General features: G+C 40.6%; 1 protein-coding gene across 9 annotated transcripts in view; it reads left to right on the top strand.

Moving 5' to 3' along the window:
- Positions 1 to 20,259, top strand: part of PCBP3 (poly(rC) binding protein 3) — a 265,412-nt gene that overhangs the window by 35,698 nt on the left and 209,455 nt on the right. The window contains exons 1-2 of one of the 9 annotated variants that reach the window (XM_087417911.1): positions 12,562 to 12,651; positions 13,894 to 13,989. The exons of 6 other annotated variants lie outside the window; for them this stretch is intronic. Coding sequence is in view for 1 of the 3 variants with exons in the window: in XM_087417904.1 (XP_087274030.1) it covers positions 12,424 to 12,448 (25 nt within the window). In the remaining 2 variants the exon portion in view is untranslated. Of the gene's footprint in view, positions 1 to 12,320; positions 12,449 to 12,561; positions 12,652 to 13,893; positions 13,990 to 20,259 lie in introns of those variants that run through there. 2 more of the 9 variants (XM_087417904.1, XM_087417912.1) reach the window with 2 other exon arrangements.

The raw sequence follows: 20,259 nt of genomic DNA, 5'->3' as shown, positions 1-20,259 counted from the left end.
TGGTTTTATAAGGTTCTGCGAAACTGTTTTCCAAAGTTGTTGAATGATTTTACACTCCCTCAAGTCCCATATGACATTTCCAGTTTATTGTCATTTGTACTAACACTTGTTCATGTCAGTCAGTCAATTTTAGGCATTCTGCTAGATGTATATTGGTATCACATTGTGATTTTAGTTTTTATTTTCCTAAAGACTAATCATAGATATTAGTATCTCATTGTGATTTTAGTGTTTATTTTCCTGAGGACTAATGATGATGAGCATTTTTCATATGCTTCTTAGCTGTTTGTATGTCTGCTGTGATGTGTCTGTTGAAATATTTGCCATTTTTTTATTGGGCTGTTGTTTCCTTGTTATTGAGTTACAAAAGTTCTTTGTATGTTCTGAATACTAGTCCTTTTTTTCGGATATATGTATGAGAAATATTTTTTCCATTATGTTATTTGCATTTTCATTTTGTAAGCAGTGTCTTTTTTTTTTTTTTTATAATTTTATTTATTTATTTTTTTTCCCCCATAGCCCCAGTAGATAGTTGTATGTCATAGTTGCACATCTTTCTAGTTGCTGTATGTGGGACGCGGCCTCAGCGTGGCCGGAGAAGCGGTGCGTCGGTGCGCGCCCAGGATCCGAACCCGGGCCGCCAGCAGCGGAGCGCGCGCACTTAACTGCTAAGCCACGGGGCCGGCCCGTAAGCAGTGTCTTTCAAAGAGCAGAATTTAAAAATTTTGATGAAATATAAATTATCATTTTTTTCCTTTGTGGCATATTGCTTTTGTAGATGTATCTAAGAAACCCTCGTCTACCCTAAGATCAGAAAGCTTTCTCCTTTTCTTCTAAAAGTTTCATGGATTTAGCTTTTATATTTAGATTAATTTTTGTGTACGATGTTAGGTAAGGGCTGAGGTTCATTTTTAATATGGATACCAAGTTCTTCTGACACAGTTTTTTGGAAATTCTCTCCTTTGCCTGTTGAAATACCTTGGCACCTTTATCGAAAATCAGTTGATCATACATGCTTGAGTCTGTTTTTAGACTCTCTATTCTGTTCCATCTACATGCCTATCCTTATGCTAATATCACACTGTATTGATTACTGGATATTTGAAACCAGGTAACTTTGTTCTTCTTTTTCCAAATAGTTGTGACTATTCTAGGTCTTTTGCATTATAACTTTTTTAAATTTTAGAATCACCTTCTCAACGTCTTCCAAAAATTCTGCTAGGATTTTGATTGAGGTTGCTTTAAATCTATATATCAATTCAAGGAGAATTGGCATCTTAACAATACTAAATCTTCCAATCAATGTGCATTGTAATTTCTCCATTTATTAAGTCTTTAATTTATATCAGGAGTGTCTTGAAGTTTTTAGTATACACACCTTGCACATATTTGGTTAAATTTATCCCATCAAATGTTTCATGTTTTTGAATGCTATTATAAATGGTAATTTTAAAAGATTTTCATTTCTAATTGCTAGTTAGTAAATAGAAATACAGTTTATTTTTGTATATTGAACTTATGTCCTCAACTTAGCCAAAGTCACTTATTAGTTTAATAACCTTTTCCCCCATGGTCTTGTCATCTGCAAATAAAGATACTTTTACTTACTCCTTTCTGATATGTATACTTTTTATTTGTTTTTCCCACCTTATTGTCTAGTAGGGCCTCCATTGTAATAATGAATAGAAGTGGTGAGAGTGGATCTTCTTGCCTTGTTCTTTATCTTAGAGGGAACGCATTCAGTCCTTCACCATTAATTATAATGTTAACTGTAGGTTTTTCATAGATCTCTTTATCAGCTTAAGGAAATTTCCTTCTTTTTCTTGTTTCCTAAATTTAAAATTTGTTTTTTTTTGTCATGAATGTGTGTTGAATCCTGTCAAATGCTTTTCTGCATTTATTGATATAATCATGGGTTATTTTTCCTTTGTTCTGTTAATATTTTGAATTGCACTTATTGAATTTTGAATGTTAAACCAACCTTGCATCTCTGAGTCGAACCCCACTTGGTCCTGATGGATTATCTTTTTACCTATCTATGTATGTATCTATCTATCTATCTATCTATCTATTGTTCTATCGTTCTATCGTTCTGTCGTTCTATCTATCTAATCTATCATCTGTCTATCTTCCTGAGTTTGATTTGCTGATACTTTTTAAAGAACTTTTACATCTATGCTCATGAGGGAAATTGTTCAGTAGTTTTCTTGTAGTATCTTTGCCTGGTTTTGTATGGGATAAATGTATTGGGCAGTTTTTCCTCCTCCATTTTCTGAAAGAGTTTGTGTTGGATTGTGTTATTTTTTTCTTAAATTTTTGATAGAATTCATCCAGGCCTCAAGTTTTCTTGTGGGAAGATTTTTAATTAAGAATTTAGAACTTAGTTTAAAACTAAATTAAGAATTTAGTTTTAAAAAACTTTTCAGATTTTTATGTCCTGAGTCAGTTTTAGTAATTTGTGTTTTGTAAGATATTCATTTTTTTCTAAGTTATCAAGTTCAGTGATATGAAGTGTCTCTTATATTGCATCATTATCCTCTTCATTATTGTAAGATCTATAACGATGTCTCCTCTTTCACTACTGAGTGAAACTTTGTAACTTGTCTTTTTTCTTGTTTCTTGAACAATCTATCTAGTGGTTTATCAATTTCATTGAATTTTTCAAATATATAGATTTTGCTTTCATTGATTTTCTATATTTTTGTCTGTTTTTCTTTTTCTTTTTCTTTTTTTTTTTTTTGTGAGGATGATCAGCCCTGAGTGAACATCTGCCAATTCTCCTCTTTTTGCTGAGGAAGGCTGGCCCTGGGCTAACATCTGTGCCCATCTTCCTCCACTTTATATGGGACGCCGCCACAGCATGGCTTGACAAGCGGTGCACCTGTGTGCGCCTGGGATCCAAACCAGTGAACCCCGGGCTGCCACAGCGGAGCACGCGCACTTAACCGCTTGCACCACCGAGCCGGCCCTGTTTTTCTTTTTATTGATTTTTATTCTTTATTATTTTCTTCCTTCCACTTGCTTGGGATATCCTTTGCTGTTCTTTTTCTGGTTTCTTAAGGTAGAAGCTAGGATAATTGATTTTGGATGTTTTTTCTCTTCTGAAATTAGCATTTAGACCTATAAATTTCCGTCTTAAGCATTGCTTGAGCTGTATTCAATATATTTTTAAAGTTTTTATTTTGAAGTAGGCTCACAGGAAGTTGCAAAAATAATATAAAAAATCCTGTGTACTCTTCACCCACTTTCCCCCAATGGCAACATCTTATATAACTGTAGACCAATGTCAAATTCAGGGAATTGACGTTGATATAGTGATATATTGACATTGATATACTGTTAACTAGAACACAGGCATTACTCAGGGTTCATCATAATTTTAAATTGCATATTTCTTTGTGTGTGTGCATGTATATATATATATATACAGTTCTATGCAGTTTTATGTCAAGTATAGATTTGTGTAACCACTGCCACAGTGAAGGAACAGAACGTTTCATCACCACAAAAGAACTCCCTGTGCTACCTCCTTGTATTCACACCTCTTCTCCATCCCACCCCATGTTCCTGACCCTTGAAAACTACTAATCTGTTCTCCATCTCTATAGTTTTGTCATTTTGAGAATGTTATATAAGTGGAATCATATAATAGCAGCCTTTGGGGATTAGCTTTTTTGCCCTAAACATAATGTTCTTGAGGTACCTCCAGGTTGTTGCATGTGTCAATAATTCATTCCTTTGGATTGATGAGTAGTAGTCCCTTGTATGGATGTACCAGAATTTGTTCAGCCATTCACTTATTGAAGGGCATTTGGATTGTTTCCAGTACTGATACTAAAAATAAAGCTGCTATTAATGTTCACGTACAAGTTTTTCTGTGAACATCAAATTTTGTTCTCTGGGACAAATGCCCATGAGTACAACTTCTGGGTCATGTGGTGGTTGCAAATTTAACTAGGAACTATCAAATGATTTCCAGATTGGCCGTATCATTTTACATTGCCAGTGGAAATTTATGACTATCCCATGTATTTTCCTATCTTGTATGTTTACTTTCAGTCAGTTTAAAATATTTTCTAAAATTCCTTGTGATATCTCCTTTGTCCCATGAGTCTTTTAGGATTGTGGCATTTTATTTACAAATATTTAGGGTTTTTCTAGATACCTCTCTTTTGCTGACTTCTAATTTAATTTTTTTTAGTCAGAAAATATATTTTGTATTATTTTAAACTTCTCCATGTTCACTTGAAATTAGTATGTATTCTTCACTTACTGGCTGGAGTGTTCTAAAAGTTTCAGTTAGGACAAATTGATTGATGGTATTGTTCAAGTCTTCTATTCTTTTATTGATTTCATGTCTACTTGATTTATCTAGTACATAGAGAGGAGTATTGCCTTATTTCTACTTTGAATTCTGTCAGTTATTGTGTGCACACATGTAGGATTGGTATGTCTTGTCAATGAACATTTTTATCATTATAAAATGTCCTTTTTTTATCTCTGGTTAATGTTTGCACAGTTTATCTTTTTCCATTCTTTTTCTTTAACCTATTTTTATCTTTATATATAAAGTGGGTTTTATTGTAGACGGTATATCATTAGGTCTTGTTTTTACCTTGTCTTTGCCTTTTAATTGGAATATTTTGACAAGTTATGTTTATTATAATTATTGGTAGGATTGGGTTTAAATTTACTGTCTTGCTACTTGTTTTTTTAATTTGTCTGTCCTTTTTCCTCTGTCTTTTTTATTAGTTCTGTGTTTTTTGGTGTTCCATTTTATCTCTGTCACTGACAACATCACTGTATTGTCTCTATCTACTTTAGTGGGATTTTTGTTGTTGTTTTGGTGGTTACTCACCTGGTATCATTTTAATTCTTCCTGAAGAAATTCCTCTAACATCTTTTGTTGCTTAAGTTTTCTGGTGACAAATTCTTTCAGCTTTTGTTTATCTGGAAAAGTCCTTATTTCTCCTTAGTTTTAAAGAATACTTTTTGGAAGTAAAATTTTAGGTTTACACTCTTTCTTTTGCCACTTGAAAACTTTTTCGTCCATTGTGTTTTGGCTATATAATTTCTGATGAGAAATCTGTGCTGTTCTTATGTTTCTTCCTCTGTACTTAAGGTTGTCCTCCCAGTCTTTGATGCCTCAGTATGGTTTTCTTTGTGTCTGTCTTTTCTGCGTTTCATTAAGCTTCTTCAACCTGAGGGTCTATTGTTTTTATAAAATTTGGAATACTTTGTGCCATTATTTCTTCAAATATTTTTTCTACATACCTTCCTCTCACTTCTGGAACTTCTGGGCATGTTACAGTACTTAATATAGTCCCACAGGTCGCTGAAGCTCTTTTTCCCAGTCTCTTCTCTCTCTGTGTTTCATTTTGGGTGTTACTATTTCTGTGTTGTCCAGTTCTTTTTCTTCTGCACATCTAATCAGCTGTTAATCTCATTTATTGAATTTTTCATTTCCAACATATATATATTTTCTCACCTCTACAAGTGAAGGTTCTTTTTAATGTCTTCTGTTTATCTCCTACTGTATTCATGTTGTCTTTTAAATACTGGTACATATTTACAATTGTTGTCTTAAAATCCTTATTTGGACAGGTCATCGTCTCTGCCTTTCAGGGTCTCTTCCTATTGATTACCTTTTCATTTGTTTTTGGTCCTATTTTCTTGCTTCTTTGTAGGTCTAATAACTTTTAATTGGATGGTAGACATTATGAATATTACAGAAAGTATCTGGATTCTGTCATTTTTTAAAAAGAATGTTGGACTTTGTTTTGTCAGGAAGATAAGTTACTAGTGGATTAGCATGATATTTTTCAAGATTGTGTTTTAAGCTTTTTAGGTTGGATGCAGAGTATCTTTTGCTCCAGGGCCAATTTAGTCCCACTATTGAGGTGCAGTCCTTCTGCTGTCTCTATTTAGTGCTTTGGTGGTTCAACTGGGACTCTCCACTCTGACTGGTCAAAACTCGAAAAGTCTCCCAACCCTCTGTTGAGCAGTGGAAATTGTTCAACTTACAACTCCCTGGTCAGTTTTTGCCTCACCTCACTGAGTTTCATGTGCTGCTTGGAATTTGACAACAGATGAAAGGGACCCCCATGCAGATTTTTGGAGCTCTTTTTATGTAGCTCTCTTCTCTTCAGAGCCTTCCCACATATCTGCTCTTCACAGTCTCCAGCTGCCTCAGCCTCCCTGAGCTCTGATATAGTTCACCAATTCGGTATGCTGTGATGTTCTGCTTGGGTTCCCCCGCCTTACCATGCAGTCTGGAAAGTGCTTTCACTAAGAAAGGGCAATTACAGGGCTTGTCCTTATCACAATCTTGTGCAGCCTATTGTCCAATGTCTGAAATTAGTTGTTTCATATATATTTTTTTTTCCAGTTTTCTGGTTGTTCACAGCAAGAGAGTAAGGCCTACCCTGGTTACTTCTTCATGGGCAGAAGCAAAAGTCTCCTCTCTTTGTTTTTTAAATTTCTTATTATTTTTTAAAAATTGTGGTAAAATACAAATAATGTAAAATTTACTATTGTAACCGTTTTTAAGCGTACAGTTTAGTGATATTAAGTGCATTCACATTGTTGTGCAACCATCACCACCATCCATCTCTAAAACTTTTTTCATCTTGCAAAACTGAAACTCTACGCATTAAACAGTAATTCTCCATTTTCCCCTCACCCCCAACCCCTGGAAACCACCATTCTACTTTCTGTCTCTGGATTTGACTACTCTAGGTATTTTATATAAGTGGAATCATACAGGAATCATACAGGAAGTGGAATCCACAATCATTCTTTTGTGGCTGGCTTATTTCACTGCCCTTTGTTTTTTAAAAAAGTATATAATTTGGTCTTTGCTTGTAATGTTAGTTTAGGATGATGGTTTGCGTACTCAAAAAGCTTAAGCCAACAAGCTTGATATGGTGGAGAGTAGGAGGGATATATGTTGGTGTTTTTTTGTTTGTTTATTTTTTTGGTGGAGGATAGACTTTTGTGTGTCTTTGTTCTGTAGCGTGACTTGCATTTAACCTCCTGTAAGACACTTTAAAAATGTTAGGGAGGGAGAATTAAACTATAGCACTGCCCAATCATATTCTTTTGGCTTAAAGGACATGGTATGTTCACTGAACTCAGTAATTCTCCATCTCTCTTAAGAGGTAAACTGAGGTCTTTCCCTGCCAGTGACACCATCAGAACTGCCTAAGTTTCATTAATACTTAGTATCCTCCTAATTGCACGTACTTCTACAGGACCTTATTTTTTAAAAGCTTTCGTATGAAGAGGTTCATTGATCCTCGTGATAGCCCTTTTCAAGACAAATATTCAAAGCATCCCCTCCTTGAAGAATTCTGTCCTGATTTCCCATCCAGTATAGAATTTGCCATTCCATTGTGGTATTCCATATATTTGTCTATGATCTTCTCTTAAAATCCAAAACACTTATTATGTTTATGTCTCTCCCTACATGTCCTATTCCCCTTATAGCTCCTTATTTTTCTGGGTCTAACCCAAAGTAGGTCCTCAGTAAAGATTAATTTAAGGAAGAAAAGGCATCTTTGTCCTCAATTAGAGGTGAAGTTAGTGAATCACCTGTCTCAGGTCTATATTTATTGTCTCTAATTCCTTCCTATTCTTTCTTGTACCCACGACATCTGGATTTTCCCTTTATGCCACAAAAACAGCTTTGTTAGAATCACCAAGACCTCTTGGACTTTGCTAAATCCAGTGATGAAAGCTCAGTCTTCATATTACTGGCCCTATCAGCTGCATCTGAATCTAGGTCATTGCTCCCTCCTCCTTAGAACACTTTCTTTACTTGTCTTCTAGGACACTCCTCTAGCCTAGCTTTTCTGCTAGCTCTCCGATTGCTTCTTCTCAATATCTTTTTGCTGGCTGCTTCCCTTATCCCAGTTCTCATTGGAGAGCGCAGGACTACATCCTTGGTACTCTTCTCTTTCTACTTCATTCCCAGGTGGTCTCACCTGGTTTCATGGCTTTAAATATCATCTGTGTCTTAAATATATCTTTCCAGCCTGAACCCAAGCCCCTAAATTCCAGGCTCATATCCATCTGCCTACCTAACACCACCATTTGGCTGTATGATGGGCATCTCTTACTTCACAGTTGAAAAACAACTCGATCATTCTTTTCCCCTAGCCTGCTCCTTCCTCAGCTTTCTCTAATTTGGTTGATGGCAACTCCATTCTTCTACTTGTCAGGCTAACACCCTGGGAATCATCTTTGGCTCCTTTCTTTCTCTCATCTCCCATATCTAATACATTTGTAAATGTGGTCTTTATTTCTTCACAGTATATTCAGGATCTAACTACCTCTTACCACCTCCACTGTTATCACCCTCGTCCCTAGCCATCATTATCTTTCACCTGGGTAATTTCATTAGCCTTTTAACAGGTCTCCTTGCTTCAGCTTTTGACAAGTTACAGGTGATTATTCCTACAGTAGTCAGAATGATTTTTCTAAAAATGTAGGTTAACTTCTGCTTCTGGGAAGATGGAGGTGATGTACTTTTCCCTATTCCCACCTCTAAGTACAACTAAGGATCCTGGGCATTATATATAAAATAAACGTAGACTCTTGAAGACAGAAGGCAGACCAGCTAGGGACCTCGGGACCCAAGGAATGACGTGGTAGTGAATTCCTTGAGTGTTCTTTTGCCTTACATATCACAGATTTGAACCAGAGAAGCTGGCAACCCATAAATACTAATGGGCGCAAAAAAAAATGCAACCGAAGTCTTCTCTCTCTAGCCAGAGGACCAGGAAAGAGACAGCCTAGCAAGATAGAAAACTTTTAGACAATAACTGTTCTACTCCAGGCAAACAGCTCAGAAATTTTTAGTCGTTATTTCTTCAAGTACTTTTTCCGCTCGGCTGTCTTTCTCCTCTTTTTCTGGGACTCTGATGACATGATTGTTAGCTCTTTTGCCATACTGCCACAGGTTTCTGAGCATCTGTTCATTTATTTTTCAGTCTGTTTTCTCTCTGTTGATCAGAGTGGGTAATTTTTATTGTTTTATCTTTCATGTTGCTGATTCTTTCCTCTGACCCCTCCTGTCTGCTATGGTGGCCGTCCACGGAGTTTTTTATTTTGGTTATTGTATTTTTCAGAAGATAGAAGAGGAGAGAACACTACCTAATTCATTTTATAAAGTTATATTACTGTGATATTAAAGCCAGAAAAAGACATTAAAAAAAAATACAGACCAACAACCTTCATGAATATAGATGCAAAAATCCTTAGCAAAATATTAGCAAACAGAATTCAGCAATATATACAAAGAATTATGCACCATGACCAAGTGGAGTTTATTCCAGGGATGCAAGTCTGGTTCAATATTTGAAAAGAAGTTATGGGGCCGGCCCCGTGGCTTGGTGGTTAAGTGAGCGCGCTCCACTGCTGGCGACCCGGGTTCGGATCCCGGGCTCACACTGACGCGCTGCTTCTCCGGCCATGCTGAGGCCGAGTCCCACATACAGCAACTAGAAGGATGTGCAGCTGTGACACACAACTATCTACGGGGGCTTTGGGGGGAAAAAATAAATAAATAAAATCTAAAAAAAAAAAAAAAAAAAAAAGAAAAGAAAAGAAGTTATGTAATACACCGTATTAACAGGATAAAGAAGAAAAACCAAATAATTATATGACTTGATGTAATGAAGCATGTGACAAAATCTAACATCTGATTAAAAACTTTTGGAAAACTGAAAATAGAGGAGAAATTACTCAACTTGATAAACAGCATCTACAAAAACCTAAATTATGCTTAATAATGAAAGGCTGAATGATTTTCCCTTAAGATCAGGAACAGGGCAAGGATGCTTGTTCTTATTCTGCATGGTGCTGGAAGTTCTAGCCTGTGCAATAAGATAAGAAAAGAAATAAAAGGCTTACAGATCAGAAAGGATGAAATAAAATTGACCTTATCTGCAGATGACATGATTATCTACATAGAAAATCCCAAGGAATCAACAACAACAACAGCAAAAGCTCCTAGAATTAATAAGTGAGTTCATCGAGCTTGCCCAGTACAAGATAAACACACAAAAATCAGTTTTATTTTGCATACTGTCAATGAACACATGGATTCCAAAATTAAAAATACAATACAATCCTTGAAAAATAAACAAACACTTAGCTGTAAATCTAACAAGACATTTATAGGACTTTTATGCTGAAAACTACAAAATCCTGATGAAAAAAATCAAACTATATGTGATTAAATGGAGAGACATACCATGTTTATGGATTGGAAAATTCAGCATGTTAAAGATGTCATTTCTCCCCAAATTATTATACAGGTTTAATGTAATTTCTATTAAAATCACAGCAAAAATTTTTGTAGATATAGAAAACTAATTTTAAAATAAATATGGAAAACAAAGGAACAAGAATAGCTAAAACACATTTGAAGAGGAAGAATAAAGTGAGAGGAATCAGTTTACCCAATTTCAAGACTCACACAGTAACAAGACTATGTGGTATTGTTGGAAGAATAGACACAGAGGTCAATGGGACAGTACAGGGAACCCAGTACAGAAAATAGTATAGAGAACCACAGAAATGTGCCCAAATGATTTTTGAGAAATTGTTTTCTCAAATGATTCTGAGAATTGCAAAAACAATGCAATGGAGGAAGGATAGCCTTTCCAAAAAATGGTGCTGGAGCAATCAAACATCCATAGACAAAAAAGGAACCTCAACCTAAGTCTCACACCTTATACAAATATTAACTCAGAATGGATCACAAACTCTAATCTAAAATGCAAAACTATACAACTTAGGGAAAAATACGAGAAATTTTCATGTTTTAGGGCAAGGAAAAGGCAAAGAGTTCTTGGACTTGACACCAGACGTCATCTGTAAGAGGAAAATTGATAAATTGGACTTGATCAAAATTAAAAACTTTTTCTCTGCAAAAGAACCTGTTAGGAGGATGAAAAGACAAGCTACAGACTTGGAGAAATATTTGGAAATCACATATCTGAGAAAAGACTGGAAATGGAATATATGAACTACTAAAATTCAACGGTAAAAAAAAAATGCAACTAGAAACTGCACAAAAGACATCAAGAGACGTTTCACTGAAGAGGATATACAAGTGGCAGATAAACACATGAAAAGATGTTCAACATCGTTAGCCATTCAGGAAATGCAAATTAAAACCACAAGAGATATGACTACATACCTGTCAGAATGACTGAGATAAAAAAAATAGTGATAGGGGGCCGGGCCGGTGGTGTAGTGGTAGAGTTCATGCGTTCCACTTGTGGCACGGGGTTCATTGGTTCGGATCCTGGGCACGGACCTACTCACTACTCATCAATCCGTGCTGAGGCGGTGTCCCATATAGAAGAGCTACAGCTCTATAACTATGATACACAACTATGTGCTGGGGCTTTGCGGAGAAAAAAAGAAAAAGAGGAAGATTGGTAACAGATGTTCGCACAGGGCCAATCTTCTTCTTCTTCTTAAAAAAATAGTGATAATAGCAAATGATGGTGAGGATGTGGAGGAACTGGATCTCTCATACATTGCTGATGGAAATGTAAAATGCTACAGCCACTCTGGAAAACAGTTTGGCAGGGTCTTATGAAACTAAACTTATAACTACTATGCAACCCAGCAATCTCAACTCCCAGGCATTTATCTCAGAGAAATGAAAACTATGTTCATACAAAACCCTATTCACTAATGTTCATAGCAGGTTTATTTGAAATAGCCAAAAACTGGAAACAACCCAGATGTTCTTCAGTGGATGAAGGGTTAAACAAACTGACCCGTCCATGCCGTGGAATAATACTCAGCCATAAAAGGGACTGAACTACTGATATACACAGCAACCTGGAATGAATCTCCAGAGAATTATGCTGAGTGAAAAAAGCCAATCCCAAAATGTTCCACTCTGTATGATTCCATTTATATATAACATTCTTGAAATGAGAAAATTATAGAAATGGAGAACAGATTAGTGGTTGCCAGGGGTTAAGGAGGAGCTGGGGGTAGAAGGATGTGGTTGTAACACTAAAAAAGAAACAGGGGTCCTTGTGGGGATGTGAATCTTCTATATCTTGACTGAATCAATGTCAATATCTTGTTTGTGATATTGTGCTGTAGTTTTGCAAGATGTCACCAGTGAAGGAAACTGGGTTAAGGATAGATGGATTATCTCTGTATTATTTCTACCACTGCATGTGAATCTACAGTTGTCTCAAAATCAAAAATTTAATTAAAAAAGATAGATTAGATCATGCCATCCTTGTTCAAAACTCTCCAGGGTCTCCCTGTGTCCCTCATAGGATAAGGCAAAGTGGTTCCAAGCTTCACACGACCTGGCCTCTGCCTGCTCCCGAACTCACTTTCTGCCCCTCACCCCGGCTGAGTTTGTTGAACCACATCCGCATGCTTGCTGTTCCTCAAACACCAGGTACGTAGTTCAAACTGAAACTCATTTTACTTCCGTTTTTATTTTGGTTTCCAGGAAACTCAGATTTTGAGACCAACAATTTTTAAATTCAAATTTATGGAGCGCCTACCAAGGACCAGGCCCTGTTCTAGGTGCTTGAGTGATATCAGTGAAGAGGACAGATGGTGCCCCAAGGAACCTTACCTTCTGTCATGGGGAGACAGGTACAGGAACAGGAATGGTAATAAAGGGGCCACTGGCAATGGGATAGAGGATGGGCAGGTGAGGGGAGATTGGAGTGCTGGCCAGGGGAGGCCAGGGCTGCCCTCGTTGAGCAGGTGACATCTGAGGACAGGCTTGGTGCAGGTGAGGGAGTTAGACAAGTGGATATCTGGGGAAGAGCATCCCAGGGGAGGGGACAACAGAAGAGGCTGGTGTGGTGGAGCAGAGAGGAGGGCTGAGGGGATGGTGACTGAGAGCTCATGGCAGCTGGGCTGAGAGGTAAGGGTGGATGGTGAGAGGGTGGGCAGTTCTGGTTGGGTCTTGTAAGCAGTGGGAGAATTTGGCTTTTACTCTGTGGGATATAGGGAGCCACTGCAGGGTTTTGAGCAGAGCAGTGACGTGAATGGACTTAGGCTCTAAGTGTACAACTCTGCCAGCTCTTTCAGGGGGCAAGGACAGAAGAAGGAGCCCATTAGGTGGTCATTCCGTTAACCCAGGGTAGGGCGATGGTGGTGTGCACCAGGTAGTGGGGATGTGAAGTGGCTGGATTCTGTGTATGGCTGGATGATAGACCTCACGGTTGCTCACAAACAGAGACGTGTGATGTGGAAAAGAGGGGCCTGTGGGTGATTTTTGACCGGATAGCCTGGAAAGGTGGCATGCAGTGGTCAGGGGTGGGAGGCCCGAGGTTCTCATTGAGAACCTGTCACATTGGAGGTAGGAACAGGTGCTGCATGTGAGTCAGGGTTTGGGAGAGGGGACTAGGATATGGAGATAGAGGTTTGGGACTGGTGTGCATTTTGATGGATGGATGCGGTTTCTGAAAGGAGGGGGTACAGAAAGATGAGGACCTAGGACTGAGGCTGGGCCCTCTGATGTGAAGAGGCTGAGGAGAAGACCCTCTTCCATCAGAGTGACTGAGAATAGCAGCTGGTCAGGTGGCAGAAAGACCAGGGAGCACTGAGTGGGTGAGGTGATGGGTGTCAGACATGGGGGACACATGAGGGGACACTGGCAGCAGGACTGGGAAATAGAGAGTGGCTGGTGGCTGGGAAAAGGGCAGGGAAAGCCCGACTGGAGTGAGAGGAGAAGACAGCAATGACAGTTCACGTGTTTTCCTGCAAAAAAGAATAAGGGCATATGGTGGTGGTTGGTGGGGAAAGTGGGACCAAGAGCAGGAATTTTTAACATGCAAGACATACTCGCTTATGTATGTTGTGGTCAACGAACTTGCTGTGAACCAGAGGCTGCAGTGGCCCTTCCTGTCCCCATCCACCCAAACTCCCTCCGACACAGGCGCCCAGAGGAGCTCCGAGGGAGAGCTGTCTACAGCCAAGGAGGTAATCGGATATGGGAAGAAGGTAGACATGGAGACATGAAACACTGTCTAAATGAAGGGCAATCATATTTGAAGTAATTTGAAGATTGACAGGAAATTCATAAAGGGAATATGGAGTTCCATTTACAACAGCAGGAGATTGCCTTGTCCATAGCTTCCTGACCTCTGGAAGAACAGAAGTTGCTCCTGGCAGAGTTCCAAAACATGAAAATGTAGAATGGAATTGAATAATCTGTCCTAAATCAATTTTGTGAGCCAAATGACCTACAGAGGGATGTGATATAGTGCAGGTATATGACACAGAGCGCTCCTGTCTGCTGAATACATTATGACAATTGATTTTGGAGATAACCAAATACTGCTTTCCGTTGGTTTCTGGGAGCCTGGTTAAGGCTCTTTTGTCAGCCTCCACGGAGGCTGTCTCAGGAAAACGTGCCTCTTTTTCTGGCTTTGATAGGTTGATTGCAGAGTCTGTCAGTGGGGTCACCTGGACCGGGTGTGGAAGGGTGCTTGGGGTCAGCAGGAAGGCCTCTGCGGGTGCTTCCCATTAGCAGCTGGTTGTTGCTGTCTGAGTGGCATGGTTCTAGACTTTGCTTCCTAAGTGTGAATCATTCTTGGGTGTTATGTGTTCTGATATCCTTTCCAACTATCAGCTAAGTGCCGTGGTTAACCGTGGAGAACATGGCCATGTTGGCCCCTGGGGCTGAATGGGGATGTTGCTTTTTGCACTTAGTCCCAGGTATGTCTTTGACTTGAGGGTCACCTTGGCAAGTGCGTCTGTGGGCATCTTGGGCTTTCCTTTGATGGTACAGTTAGCCCTGGCACAGTGGGACTCAGACTGGGGGCTCGCTCTCCTGGACCGTCGCCTTGTGCACATGGAGACAAGAGCCTCTCGCTGCTCCTTAGGGAGCTTGGCAGTTAGTGGCTGTGTTTTTTTCTTGAGATTCTTAGGATGACTGAGCGCATGTTTCCACCTGGTTTCATCCTTTCAAGGCTTTTCAGGTCTTCCCTTGGCTGTGAGGTTGGCAGAGAAAGTGCCCACCAGTGTGGACCCGCACTGGGGACATCTGGTCACCTATGGTTGCCAGAAGCCAGGAGTCTGCAAATGTTTTTTGTAAAGGTCCAGATAGTAAATATTTTAGGTATGTGGGCACATGTGGTCTCTGTCTTATATTCTTTTTTTTTTTCCCTCAACCTTTTAAAATCACAAAAATCATTCTTACTGACCCCTGCCATAAGCCCAAGAGGCAGAGATAAATGTTGGCTTGGCCTTAAGTTCACTAATTCAGTCTACTTAGAGGTAGGCGAGGCACAGAGAGCATCCAGTGTTTGGACAGACCATTGCTTTCGCACGTGTGCATTTATGTCATCGTGAAGATCAGTCTTGGAAGGGACCTTCCATTTGTCTTACAGACCCTTCCACCATTCAGGACACCTAGGCTCTGAGTAGTCACTTGCACCATTACATTAGCAGTGTTGTGTTGTAGAAAACCCACCTCATTACTGCAGAAATGCCAGTTGTAATGCATTTCAGCAAATCCTTTCTCTTGGAGCAGTGCTTCTCCACCCTGACTGCACATGAGAGTCCCCTGGGGGCTTTTGCAGGACAACAGTGTTCAGGTCCCCAAATGGGTAAAGTCAGGCCTGTAGCGTTTAGGAGATGGGTTTCTTCATTCTGTTGTGCGCTGCCGGGATGCCCAGTTGGGCTGGTTTCGTTGTGGTCAGACTCTAATATGTTGGTGTGTGATAAGGGTTCATTATTGCCGCTGGTGCTGGCTGTTTCTTTCCCTCCCCACGCCCCTCCTCCCCCCTCCCCCATTTTTCTCTCCACCCCATATGCAGTAAATGCTCTAGAATGAAGAAAGGTTTTGGCTTAATCAGCAATGCTAGTTCAATTAGCACAAGCCCCAAATGTCATGGGAGGCCTCTCAGCGGCTTAGACTAAGAAGCTGTAGCGTGGCGGAGGGCGGCAGCGCTGGTCCACCGTGGACGTGTAGGGACGAGCTCAGAGGCCTTCAGATGTCAAGAAAGCGCCAGTGAACTCCTGTTCTCTTTCTTCTTCAATTTGAGACTGTTCCAGTTCCCAGTGGGACTTACATCTAGGAATTGGGTGTTTGTTTATTATAAAAAATCAATATTTATCTCTGCAAACTGTGATCAAACAGAGGAGAGAAAGTGCTTAGAGGGAGGTTGGAAAAATGATGACAGAAAATCTCATGGTTATGAGAATTGTCAGCACACTTATTTTTTCCTTTTTTACAACTTGTATTTCTAGGCCCTTGAAGCCAGTCTCTGTTTACTCACCACGCTGACTAAATGTGCATAAACGTTATTAATAGCAGGAGTGGGAAAGAAAGAATACTCTCTATTCCGAAATGTTACTGAACCAAGTGGGTTCGTCTCCTGGAGAGTTAAATAATACTCTACACCAGTGGAAGTTGTCTCACAAAGTAAAGTGTATTTGCAGCAAATAAGAGGCTGTGAGGAATCGTTTCCAAAGTCATGGCGATCCCGAACAAAGGGAAGCAGGGACCTTTATTTTGGATGGGGAATGAATATTCAAAAGGGAGAGGTGGGTATTCGCTAGTGCAGGCTCAGCTGGAAAACATGCTTCCATATACACTGCAGGTTACGATGATCAGGCCTAAGCTCCTCCTGCAGAGATCTTAGCATTAAAAATAAGGCAAAGGTCATGGGCGTAGCTCTTGTGGTAAGGCTTGGTCTGGTTCACGGTAGTTGGTGGTTGCATCTCCTTAACATAACAAAAGGGAAAAAAACAATTTGGAAAAACAATTAAATGCTTCCAAACCCATCCTTGAGTTCCTGGGGCACCTAGTTGGTGACAGAAATACTCCCTAACAGAAACCTTGGAATTGAAATACTTTTTTGTCCCTAGGATCTAGGCCAGGGCTTCTCAAACTTGAGGGTGCACATGAATCACTGGGATTTCTTTTTTTTTTTTTTGTGAGGAAGATCAGCCCTGAGCTAAAATCCGTGCTGATCTTCCTCTACTTCATGTGGGACGCCGCCACAGCATGGCCTGACAAGCGATGTGTCAGTGCCCGCCCGGGATCCGAACCCAGGCCGCCAACAGCAGAGTGGGCGCACTTAACCACCACACCACGGGGCTGGCCCCTGGGGTTTTTAAAAATACAGATTCTCATCCAGTAGGTGTGAAGCCTGGGATTCTGCATTCCCAGTGAGCTTCCTCTGGCCCCATCTAGGTCATTGCACATGATCTTCCTCTGAGGCATAGTCAGATTGATTCCAGAGGGCAGCTGGCAAATACAGGTTGTATTCTATGTAGCATGGCATCCAAATGATGAAGGTGATAGTCCTGCTTCACTGTGTGCTGCCTGCCTATTGTTAGGCTCCTGGAGCGAGAGTTAGAGAGTGGGGCTTTCACTGGCGTGTGCAGGCAGGTAGAGTGTCAGAGGGGTGGCAGTGAACCCTCTGCTAGGCCACAGTGCTGTGCAGTCACACGTGACTGCTGTGGCAGATCAGAATTGGCCACCCCAAAATGTGTCTCTGGCTTGATTATTTTTAAGAACAAAAGACTCTGAAAGAAACTTTGACCTCACTGCAACTGCCTAAAAGAATTTAAAATAGAAGGGCCTGTTCCAGGAAGGAGCTAATGCCGTAAGATAACTGTAATGTAATATAAAACGTGTCTCTCAGGTCACATTGTCTGTAGTTGGTCCATTTACATTTCCATCTCCATGTAAATTGCCTTCCTCCCCCTTAAAGTCCCAAACCACTACCCCCAACATCCTCCTTTGTCTTTAGCTGAAGATGATATTTAAACTGGCAGCTTGGCCATTTTAGTGAGTTGCTCAGTTTTCCTGAGTCTCTCCCGTGTATACATGTTATAAAGCTTTGTTTGATTTTCTCCTGTTGTTCTGTCTCATGTCAATTTAATTCATAGCCCAGCCAGAAGGACCTAGAGTGTGCAGAGGATTTGTCTTCCTCCTCTACACTGTCAAGCAGCCCTGGGAAGTTGACCACTCCCAGGTGAGGAGGACGTTGAGATTTAGGAGTCAAGAAGCTTGCCCACGGTTGTTCCACTGGTAGATGTGTCAGGATTCAGCCCAGGCTTCTCTGAGTGCAGAGCCCTGCCTTGCTTCACCAGTGAGTGACAGCTACAGGACTGAGAAGGTTAGCCCGACTCAGGAAAAGCTGTTCCCAGGAGGGGAACCCAGCACTTGCCCTCCTTCTCCCCTCCTTGAGGTGACAAATGCATACTGACAGGTTCCCATTTGGAAAAAGGATTAGACTGGTGCTGTGTGACAGGAGCATACTTAGGATTACAGTGTCACTGTGGGGAAGCGATAGCTGCAGTTACCATGAGGTGAGGATGGGGTTCCGACGTGGAAAATGTTCCCGCAGAGGCGGGGGCCACCTTGTGGGAGGAGGTGGCAGCGGGAGGAGGGGCACAGGGAGTCCCCACCGGGGGCAGTTAGGTTAAACTTCTAAAAACCTCATCCAAGTCTCTTGGGAGACTTTTGGGACCCTGTGTACCTCATGGTCTTAACCCCTGAACCCTCGAGGGACCCCGTGTTGATCAAGAAGCCAGGGAGGGGAACACCACTGTTTTTGCTGCTTGAGGTTTGGGAACCATAGAATTTTTGGAAGCTGAAGGGGGAATCCTCCTAGTATTCAGGAAATAAAGTGAAAAGGATCACTTGCAAAACATAGCTTTATCTAAGGAACCGTAATGAAGGTAGAAAACTACAATCAGTGTCTCATTTACGTTGAAAAAGAAAAGCCAGCAACTGTAGCTTATGACTGGGAGGAGGATTTAATTCAGTAAAGGGTTAATCCTTTCAAAGGTTCAGAAATACTTTTAGGGAATTAATGTCCGGGATCTAATGGCATATTGATGACTGTGATGCATGTGGTTCCGTAAAAGCTTTTAGACTCTGGCTGTGTTTCAAGGGCACAGATTCAAGATGACTCCTGATCTTTCTCCATGTAGGAAGAATCCTTTGAGCCCCCAGGAGCATTTGCACTGTTCACAAAAATGTCCACTTGACCAGCGAGCTCTGCTCATGGCCAGGCGAGGCCCTTGCTGGCAGGCCACCTTGTATCCCTGGTTGTGTGCAGGCAGGCCAAGGAGCCTCCAGCAGAACGCGGCCTGCAGGGAGAAGCTGGCGCCTGCTTCAGTACCTGGCAGGTGGCAGTCCAAAGACTGGCTCCCTTGCTTTTGCTGGCTGTGAAGCTTTTGGACAAACCATTTAGCCTTTCTGGGCCTCAGTTTACACATCTGGAAAATGGAAATTAATAGTCCGCATCTTGCTGAGTTTGCGTGAGGAGAGCAGGAGAGTGGCAGTGTATGTGAAGTGACAACATGTTGGCAGTGCTCAGCAAAGGGTGCTGCTACTAAGGCAGTGACCAGCAAGTGCAAAAAGAATTTGATCGTAGCCACGACTGATAGCCTGCCTTCTAGAGTATTCATAGTCCTATGCTGAATATTCAATGGAAATATTATTGAAGCAGAGTGATGTCTGGAGATATGTGACAGTCTTTCTGAATTTGACAATACTGTGAGAAAGTTGCTGTTTTCCCACCATGAACAGACTAATGGAAACTTGGTGACTTTGGTCTTTTTTTTCCCTTTAATTGATGGTTTTCTTAAAAACTAAGTTTTTTATTTTAGAACGGTTTTAGATTTACAGAATTATTAGAACGATAGTACAGAGAATCCCTGTATACCTCACACCTGGTTTAACATTTTACACGAATATGGCACATACGTCGTAATTAATGGACCAATGTTGATACATTACTATTAACTGAAGTCCATGCTTTAGATTTCCTTAGTTTTTCCCTACTGTCCTTTTTCTGTCCCAGAATCCCATCCAGGACACCATATGACATTTAATTGTCATGTCTCTTTTGGCTCTTCTTGGCTGTGATAGTTTCTTTGACTTTCCTTGTTTTTGGTGACCTTGACAGTTTTGAGGACTATTGGTCAGGTATTTTGTAGACTGTCCCTCTGTTGAAATTTGTCTGATGTTTTTCTCATGATTAGACTGGGAGTATAGGTTTTTGGGAGGAAGACCACAGAGGTAAAGTGCCATTTTCGTCACATCACACCCAGGGGGCATGCCGTCAACACAACTTATCACTGTTGGTGTTGACCGTGATCATCTGGCAGAGGGTGTCTGTCAGCTCCCTCCACTCCACATTACTCTTCCCTTCCTTCCCACACTGTCCTCTGTGGAAGGAAGTTGTTGCGCACAGCACACGATTAAGAAGTGGGGAGGTGTGC

The sequence above is a fragment of the Ceratotherium simum genome, chromosome 27 (assembly GCF_057802395.1).
Source record: "Ceratotherium simum simum isolate JZ-2026a chromosome 27, ASM5780239v1, whole genome shotgun sequence".
NCBI classification, from domain to species: Eukaryota; Metazoa; Chordata; class Mammalia; order Perissodactyla; family Rhinocerotidae; genus Ceratotherium; species Ceratotherium simum.
The sequence above is the reverse complement of the archived record's forward strand: the minus strand, read 5'-3'. Positions and strand labels throughout refer to the sequence as shown.